Source organism: Leptonychotes weddellii, unplaced genomic scaffold, assembly GCF_054177405.1.
Source record: "Leptonychotes weddellii isolate Sample4059 unplaced genomic scaffold, ASM5417740v2 HiC_scaffold_5831, whole genome shotgun sequence".
In the NCBI taxonomy this organism is placed as follows: domain Eukaryota; kingdom Metazoa; phylum Chordata; class Mammalia; order Carnivora; family Phocidae; genus Leptonychotes; species Leptonychotes weddellii.
In genome coordinates, this window is record NW_028026574.1 from 1 (window position 1) to 9,354 (window position 9,354).

The 9,354-nt window shown below is 36.3% G+C and overlaps 1 protein-coding gene across 1 annotated transcript; it reads right to left on the minus strand.

The window, feature by feature from the left end:
• Positions 1-605: 605 nt before the first annotated feature.
• Positions 606-8,674, minus strand: LOC145719619 (ran-binding protein 9-like). Its single transcript, XM_081811137.1, has 4 exons — positions 7,092-8,674; positions 4,080-4,192; positions 2,617-2,725; positions 606-843 (listed from the first exon to the last, which is right to left on the minus strand). The coding sequence occupies exons 1-4, from the start codon at positions 7,301-7,303 to the stop codon at positions 621-623; spliced, it is 657 nt and encodes a 218-aa protein (XP_081667263.1). The 5' UTR covers positions 7,304-8,674; the 3' UTR covers positions 606-620.
• Positions 8,675-9,354: the final 680 nt, after the last annotated feature.

Here is a 9,354-nt window from a genome sequence, read left to right on the forward strand (position 1 = left end):
GATGGGTATTAAAGAGGGCATGTTCTGCATGGAGCACTGGGTGTTATGCACAAACAATGCATCATGGAACACTACATCAAAAACTAATGATGTAATGTATGGGGATTAACATAACAATAAAAAAATTAAAAACAAAACAAAACACCAAAAGCCTGAGAGACGAAGACCGGTGAGCCCAGAAAGGGACAAGAAGAAAAGAACCGGGCAGAGCAGAGCTTGCAGGGGGCTGGCGGGGAGAGGATGAGAAAGCAGGCAGCCCAGCAAGGCATGCTGCCGGGTGGACCAAAGCCACCACCGTCGCAGCACCCCCTTCACATTTCCACATCGTCAGAACACACGGTGACCTTCTATCTTCACCAGAATGTCTATGACTTCATTTCCAGAGACAACTCCAATGTTGACCTATGTTTATGAAAATCTGCTAATAACTTATTCTCAGAAATAGCTCTTCTTCAAGTTACCTTCCTAGGACTAAAAACACACCAATCTGATGCACTGACAATTATTCTTCCAGAACATGGTGAGATCAAGTATGCATGCGTGCAAAACGGCTATGTGGAAATGCCCAGATTTTTAAACATTTTTAATTCTGGTTCAAAAGCATAAAGAAGGGTAAAAACTTAAAAAGTGCTGTCATAACACTGAGTCTCACCAGAAAAATGTGCAGTACTTCCTTTGCCTGATGCTAAGTTGTGGATGTTCATCCCATGGCTGGGGCTCATGCTTGGACTACTGAAAGGTCGAGGACTAACAGGGTAACTGTCTTGGGATTTTGGACTTCGGCCTCCCAGACATCGTACTTCGCTATCTGTACCATTCACCATTTCTATAAACTGACGCACCCTAAAAAAAGAAAAAACAAATTGACTTAGATAATTTTCAAATAGCAGTTTATTTATTTAGTAACAAGAGATTTCTGAGAGAACATATTTTAAGAACCAGCATTTATCAGTAAGTATGGCCTTTAGTTAGTATGCTAAAAATATTAACTATGGTTTCATCTACTGTACTGCTTAAATTTGAAGTTTTCCAGAAAAATGAGAGTACAGAACAAAAGACATTGTATCTCCTTTACTCAAGATTTACTGAGAAAATGAAAATCTTTTGGTAGTTACAATAAAATCAAAATGGACTTCATTTTTTTTTTGAAGTTAAAAATAATTTAATCAAATAATATTTGCACTTGATAGCAAGTCATAGAGTATGTAAGAACATGATGTGCTTTACTGGACATAGGACACAGAGCCTTGCTCCCCACTCTTCCTCATTCCTATTCTCTTCTGCAACCTCTTCACCAAAATGGACCAATTTAAAATTTTACTCCAAAGCAAAACAATCCTGACATCTGGCTTACAAAGGGTTTCTGGTACTTAAGGGAGGTGAAATATTAAGCTTAGTAACACCTGAATTTTAAAATAACAAAGAATCAGAAGACCAATTAAAAAAAAGCCACATTACGATGGCTATTAAAAAAAAAATGCAGAAAATGAAGTGTTGACAAGGATGTGGAAAAACTGGAACTCTGGGATGCTGTTGGTGAGACTGTAAATGGCGCAGGCCTATAGAATTCTAAGGATTAATTTCCCTAAAAAATTAAACACAGATTTACCATATGGTTCAACAATTCCATTTCTGGGTATATACCACAAAGAACTGGAAACAGGGACTCCAACGGATATCTGTACACCCCTGTTCATGGCAGCATTATTCACAATCACCAAAGTGGAAGCAACCCAAATGTCTATCAGTTAGTCAGCTTTCAAAATGAAGGAAATTCTGACATACACTCTAACATGGATGAATTTTGAGAACATTTTGCTAAGAGGAATAAGCCAGTAACAAAGGACAAATATTTTACGATTCCACTTAGATGAGGTACCCAGGTAGTCAAATTCAATTTTATAGAGACAGAAAGTAAAATGGTGGTTGTTAGGAGCTGGGGGCAGGGAGAAATGGGGAGTTCGTGTCTCCGTTTGGGATAATGAAAAATGTTTTGGAGATGGATGGCTGGTGAGGATTGCAGAACAGGGTGACTATACTTAATACTACAGAACTGCATGTTTAAAAATGGCAAATTTTATGTTATATCTATTTTACCACAATTTTCAAAATTACACAGACTTACAATAAGGTACTTTGTGAGAGGAAAACAGATATCCATCTTCTAAATAAGATTTTAACATTTCAACAGATAGCTAGCATAACAGAAGAGCAAACACAGAGTGAAAGATGCCATCTGCTTATAATCCTCAACACAAGTGTTTTTTTGTAATCTGTTACTTAAACGTGCTATATTACAAAATTATATGTAAATACCGGAAACAAAAATTAAAACTATTAAAACATGAAAATAGGGCGCCTGGGTGGCTCAGTTGCTAGGTGTCCGCCTTCGGCTCAGGTCATGATCCCAGGGTCCTGGGATCGAGCCCCACATCAGGCTCCCTGCTCAGCAGGAAGCCTGCTTCTCCCTCTCCCACTCCCCCTGCTTGTGTTCCCTCTCTCGCTGTGTCTCTCTCTGTCAAATAAATAAATAAAATCTTTAAAAAAAAAAATGAAAATAATTTGGATTATACATAACACACACACCCATACATAATACAATAACATTAAACTCACTTTAATGTGAAAAGGAGATTAGGATTTCTTTCAAGTAAACTTGGGTATAACTGTTGTGTTGTTTCAATAGCTTCTCCCATTCTTCCTGCTAACACCAATTTCTGAATTCCTATTTAGAAAAAGAAAGCAAGAGATTAATTTTTTAAGAGTAGAAACATAAACTTAGTGGACTGTCAAAAAAAAAAAGTAAAAAAAAACTTTAAATACATTACTGCGACTAATTTCCATTTCTTTTTCTAAAATCGTAGTTTCTAGGCAATCAAGGGGAAATTTCAGACATATTAAAAAATTAGGAAAACAAATATTTCATAAACTATTCTTAAAAAATCACAAACTAATATACAAGTAATACAGGAAAAATACCTGTTAAGCAATAATGAAGTATTAAACACTAAGATTAAAAAGATGGACGTATTTATAGCCTACAGTGCGGTGCCGGCCTCACAGAATACTTTTCCCAATGTCATCAAGTTACACACACTAAAAATATGTACAGCTTTTAATATGTCAATCATACCGCAATAAAGCGTTTAAAAAAAAAAAAAAGACCATAGCAAGCATTAGAGAGAACATTCAAAATGTCTTACCAAATATGATAACCTTCTGCCCCCAGTACTATGAGAACGCTAGCCTTTGATAAGATCTGAATTCAATAGACATCCACTGAGCGTTCCCTGTGTGTCAGGCGTTTGTTAAATTAGGTGAGTATACAGAACGAGTAAGTGATCATCTGTTTGCCAGAGCTCGTAACATATTGAGAAAGACAGAGCATACACGTAGTGACAACACAATGTAATCGGTGTTATCACAGCAAGTCTGACCTATAAAAAAACTGTTGTCAAGCATCACGATTTCACACACGATGTCGTGTTTTGATGCCTAGCCTCTCACTACGTCCATTCCCCCGCACGCGCCCCCCTCCCCCGATGGACTAATGCCCACATTTAGAAGGCGAACTGCGGAAGAGCCACATGCTGACTCGCCCTTCGTTGAACAGGCCCCAGCTCTGGCCACCAGCCCTGGGACCGAAGCAATAGAAACTTAAGATCAATACTATCTTAAGTTTAGATAGCAATTTAAATAATGCAAAGATTTACATTTCTTTTACGTATAATCTTCGCTAATATCTAATCATGGGACTACTTTAGCAACTAGAAAAAAAATGGTTTTGTTAAATGTTTACTTCCTAAAATCTAAAGCGAACATTTTCTTAAGAAAAAAATGGTAAACATTTCTTACACAACTTTCTCCAAAATTCTATCTTTCTACATCCAGAATGCTAACACAGTCTTATGTGAGTTTTTTGTAAGGTGAGCTTCAAAAATGTCAATGAAAATAAATTTCAGAGGTATCAATTTTAATATATTTGAAACTTTATTTTAAAAAATAAAATTTCTAAAAATTGACATAACCAAACCTCTAATCTGAAAACAAGTATTATCCATGCACCACAGGGTCCTTACTTTGTCTATTCTTAATGGAAGCTAATTCTTCTAGAACGGTCTGGTCTGTAGATCTGGCAAAGGCCTCTGCTGTGGCACAGTAGCCATGGTGGACTAAATAAGATGAAACCATTCTTAAAATAAAAAGAAGAAACACACATCTTTTAGTCAAGAGAATACAGGCTTCATACCACAATTTATATAAAACAGCATCTACTCCTTTGTTACAAAACCAACCTATTCCCTTTGAAATGAGGCTTTAAGAACCTCAACTTTAAAGTTAAAAAAAAAAAAAAAATCCTTTTGTTCTAATCACGCAGTGGTTCCAAAAAGAGAACCGCAAATGCCATGTTAGGACTACTCTCCCGAAGAGTAACTGTCACTAAGGAAGAGCCACTGACAGACTCTGGATTCTTGGCTCCCCGTTTTCCCTGGCTCCTTTCCTGGGACTTCCATCCTTATATTCAATCCTACTAATCACAATTTCTGTTTCACCTATCCCAGTGAAGTGCTGGCATTTTATAAAATACAACAATTTCTAAATAACAGATGCACTCCTTGTGTCGTGGAGCTCCACTCCTTTCTTTACTCATCTAAGGTTACAGGAGATGGGACCTACAAGACGTGAACACAAGAAATACTAAGGTGAACCGGTGAGAGGGTCTTTCAGAACAAGGTCTATGAGGGTGATGATACTGATCACTGAGAAACTGCCCTTCTAATCTAAATCAGTTAGTATCACTGCACATAAAAGATGAAAGTGCCACACTTCCAAAGAACACGTGTTTTTTTTTTTAAAAAGTCATCAAGTGGTCAAAACACCTTTACATCTAAGCACAAAAGGTTAGAAAAACTATTGACTCAACAATATTAACCCAAATATCCAATATATCCAAACATGCAACTCCTAAACCTGCCTCCATCTGGCATGACTAAGGCCCTATCAGAAAGTGGTAGGAAGCAGTGATTCAGGAAAGAGGGATTAGGGGGCAGAGTGGAAAATCTCCAAGAAACAGATTTTTCATTTTATTTCATCTAACTGGTCAACTTGATTTAAAAGGGTAGGGAAGAGGGGTGCCTGGGAGGCTCAGTAGTTAAGCGTCTGCCTTCAGCTCAGGTCATGATCCCAGGGTCCTGGGATCAAGCCCCGCATCGGGCTCCCTGCTCCGTGGGAAGGCTGCTTCTCCCTCTCCCACCCACCCCTGCTTGTGTTCCCTCTCTCGCTGAGTCTCTGTCAAATAAATAAATAAAATCTTAAAAAAAAAAAAAAAAAAAGGGGTAGGGAAGAACTTTTTAAAATGACTTCCTAGGAGGTCATGGTGAGTGTCAATTTTATAAAGAATGGGGTGGGGGGTGGGGGCCCCGCACTGGAGTCTGGTTACAGAATTAAGATAAATGTTTCCTCTACTAACTCTCCTGCTGTGATGCTCAGCGGCAACCATTTTTAAAGCACGAAAGGGCTGTGACCCCAGGAGAGCAACTTATCCTAGCTCTAACTTGTGGGAACTATGAGATCGTCAGCCAGGCTTTGCTCTTCTGTCACCCTGCACCGGAAAAAATACCAGTGTAGAGGTTCTGTAATACCAGATGATAACAGCTTCAGGGAAGAAGCATGTTTTCACAATCATCATCATGTCTTCCAATCATTATCTCCTCCAGAGAACACACACACAAATTTTTATTATATCTTTAAATGTGCAATTGTTCAAAGCAATTACACAGACACTTAAGACAAACTGTCAGATTGGTGGTATCTGAACGTCTCTGCTATTTTCCTGGGTGAGATGAGAGTAGTGAAAATGACTGTTTACATTTCCTGGTACTTATTTAATTTTTAAGTCTGTACTTTTTCAAGCTTTAAGGAGCTACCATTTAGTACTACTGACACCCAGCAGTCATCTCTAGCTTTTTAGCAAAGGTATAGTCTAAAAAGTTGACTGTCACAGGACTTGTATTTTCCTGCTGCCTTCCACTCCAATGAAATTCTACTTTTCATAAAGAATGAGTTGAGATAAAGGTGGTTCACTTTATAGTATACCTTTATTGACACCCACTGTTTGCTCTGCTACCTACCCGTTCTGTACCATCGTTATTATGGAATCCTAAGTATTTATCCTGCTTTTAGGAAACTCCATATTCCTCTTTGGTCTTACTCCTTTTGCTGCCTCTTAAATGTCTATTAATAACATGTAAAAGTAAATTACATTAAAAATAATTAGTAAGATTTTCAAAACTCCTTCAATTGAGGCTTTTGGTCAGATTATCCTATTTAGAATAAGGGCAACTATAACCTCCCTGAATCTACATGAAAAATAATAGATTTAGCAAAAATGGGATCCTAATAAGCAAAAATAGCTGATATTATTCTTACAGAGTAACCCATTCACTGGAAAAAATGAATCAAATCTTGAAATACAAAATGTACATACCAAGTCTATATTCCAGTACATTAACTATACCATTATTTTGATGCTTTTCTTGCTGAGTAATATTTCTTTATCCCCATACATATTTGAACTACTGCTGAACATAGCCAAGTTCATGTCCAAAACCCACAGCTCCTGAATTACACAATCTAAATTATCTTCCTAAATTTATCTTTTGCATTAGCACTATTTAAAGAGAATCAAGTACCCTATGGAAAGCATTAAATCCCATTACTAAGGATAGCAAATGAATTAACCTAAGCGATCTAGTGTCACTTTATTTCCTCCACCAAATTCATACATCAGACTAAAATACAATTTTGTATGTGTGCCACCAAATAAAAAATGATTTTTAATTGTTTAAGTAGAGTGAATTGCTTTTTATAGAGATTAAGGTATAATCAATACATTAAAATTATTAGGATATATAAAAAATTAGAGTAAATTATTTTTTATAGAGATTTAAATATAATCAATGATACATAAGATTATTAGGATATAAATTAGATTAAAATGCTTCAGTAAATATTCTTTTATGCTAAAAGAATGTTTTATAAAAAATATATTTTGGAATAATAATGTTCATTCAAATATCTTCTACACTTACTTTTGTATCATGGTTTGCCATTCGCCTTCCCGATCTCCAATAGGAAACCGGTCTATCTGTGCCTGTATTTTGGTTCTCCACTCTCGCATGTAGTCTTCTATATCAAACACGAAAGGATGCTGCCCGAAATTGGCATCAACGACTTCTCCTGGTGTTTGGAGCCCCACGGTAGGATATAAATTCGGCTGTAAGACAACACATTTCACTAGCATCTATCTATCCCTTTATATATTAAAGACTTTTCACTCTTTCATAAGCTCTCTTTAAAATAACAGAATACAATTTTCCTTCTTGTAATTTAAAATCACAATCAAAACCAGTAGAGAAAGAAAAATAATCTAAATATAATTAAAAGCAAATAATCTAAAACAGACTTTATGCTGGATGTAAAATCCCACTTCCTATAATCTAATCATTATCAAGAAAAATGTAAAACATAAGCCACCTATTTTATTTATTCAGAGACTGTGTGGTATTGTAGTTCTAGTAGTGTGTTCTAGTAAACAGAAACACAAATCTTGCTCTTCAGAATAGGTCATTTAATAGTTACAAAGATTTAAATTTAAACATGTAACTCAGACTTATCTTTCTATGTATGATATGTATGATGCATGTCTAGAAACTGCATGGGAGGACTAGTTACCACAGAAGGACAATCCTAACTGGGCACGCACTACGCTAGGTGTACGCATTTCATTTCGCTGTACATCTGGCACGCCACTAGAAAGAGAGTGGAAAGAATTAATTGGAAGCAAAACACAGTGCCATTAAGAGTGGGGGTTCTCTTTATAAACACAAATGACTCAAATGCACCTATTTCTGGAGTGGGAAAGGACTTAAATATTCAAATTCACAGAGAAATGCATCTAGATATACTCCAAGATTTCGAGGCTAAACAATCAAGTTTAACAGCTTCAAGTACACAAAAATACACAAGTTCTTTTGGCTCTATCACTATTTGTTATATCTAAAGGTGGGATGAACTACTCAATGTCTACTAACTAGCAGGGTTTAAACATACTAATAATCCTGTGAAATAATTATTGTTTGCATTACAAAGTTAAAGAAATTGAGGATTGGGGGTAATTGACTTGCTCACGGTCTACATTATGACAGAGAAGGCACTGGAACACAGATTTTTTGACACCAAATCTAGTTTTTCTTCCTATAAACTCCAAGTCCTACTTCATCACCATTCTCTGTACTTATGCCTTATTTCTTTGTTTTAATGGTTATCACAAGTATTTTCAGTACCAAATCAGGTGAGGATCAAGAAGGAATAATCTGGATGTAAATATAAGATGCTTAGATTTCACAGCAAGAAGCTAAGAGGATGTATGTAGAAACAACTGATCAGTCAAGCAACCAAAGTCAGAAACAAAAGGAATACTGTGTCAAAATACTCAGAGACAGAATTGCACTGGATTTGGGAAATAAATGGTAATGCAATGTATGCAAATGTACTGATTCTTAATCAACAAAACCAGCAAGTTCTTAGAATTTTAAGCTGGAGACAAGTATGTAAAGCCAAAGACTCTTAACAAAGGTAACAACAGAGTGCAAGGCAATCCTGTTTGTTAAGCAGCATTTATAATTCTGATATTCAGCATTGCCCAGAAATGCTTTAAAAATGTTCTGTTTGCTAGGGGCGCCTGGGTGGCTCGGTTGGTTAAGTGTCTGCCTTGGGCTCAGGTCATGATCACGGGGCCCTGGGATCGAGCCCTGTGTAGGGCGCTCCGCTCAACGGAAGCCTCCTTCTCCCTCTCCCTCTGTGCTCTCTCTCTCTCCCTCTCTCGCATTCTTGCTCAAATAAATAAAATCTCAAAAAAAAAAAATGTTTTGTTTGCTAATCTAAATTTTCCTGACAGATTCAAGTAAATAATCATATCAATACTATAAATGAAAACTGACATTCAGGAATACTGATAAAATTGTGCCATAAAAAATGATTGCACTGTTATATTTTTTTGTAAAAATTAACATTTGTAAAATGTTCCTGTGACAAAACATGCCATAAATGTCAAGACAAATGGACTTTATAACAACAAAAAAAATCTGCACATATAAGAAAGGATCAACATTCTCAATGTAAACAATATTCTCACAATACAGGACAAAGATTAACAGACCAACTCAAATTTTTTTAAGATGAGAGGTTTACAGACAATTTGCAGAAGAAATATAAAATGACAATGAAAGTATGAAGAGACACTTAACCTCACTCAATTTCTTGAAATACAAATCAAAACAAGAAGGGGTTTTT

What these genes read in the sequence shown, in the direction of transcription:
- LOC145719619 (XM_081811137.1), bottom strand. Translation starts at nt 7,303, where the DNA reads ATGCTAGTGAAATGTGTTGTCTTACAGCCGAATTTATATCCTACCGTG. An exon ending in TGGCAAACCATGATACAAAA is followed by an intron (nt 4,193 to 7,091) that starts GTAAGTGTAGAA and finishes TTTTATTTTAAG; the next exon opens with AATGGTTTCATCTTATTTAG. An exon ending in AATCTCCTTTTCACATTAAA is followed by an intron (nt 844 to 2,616) that starts GTGAGTTTAATG and finishes TTCTTTTTTTAG; the next exon opens with GGTGCGTCAGTTTATAGAAA.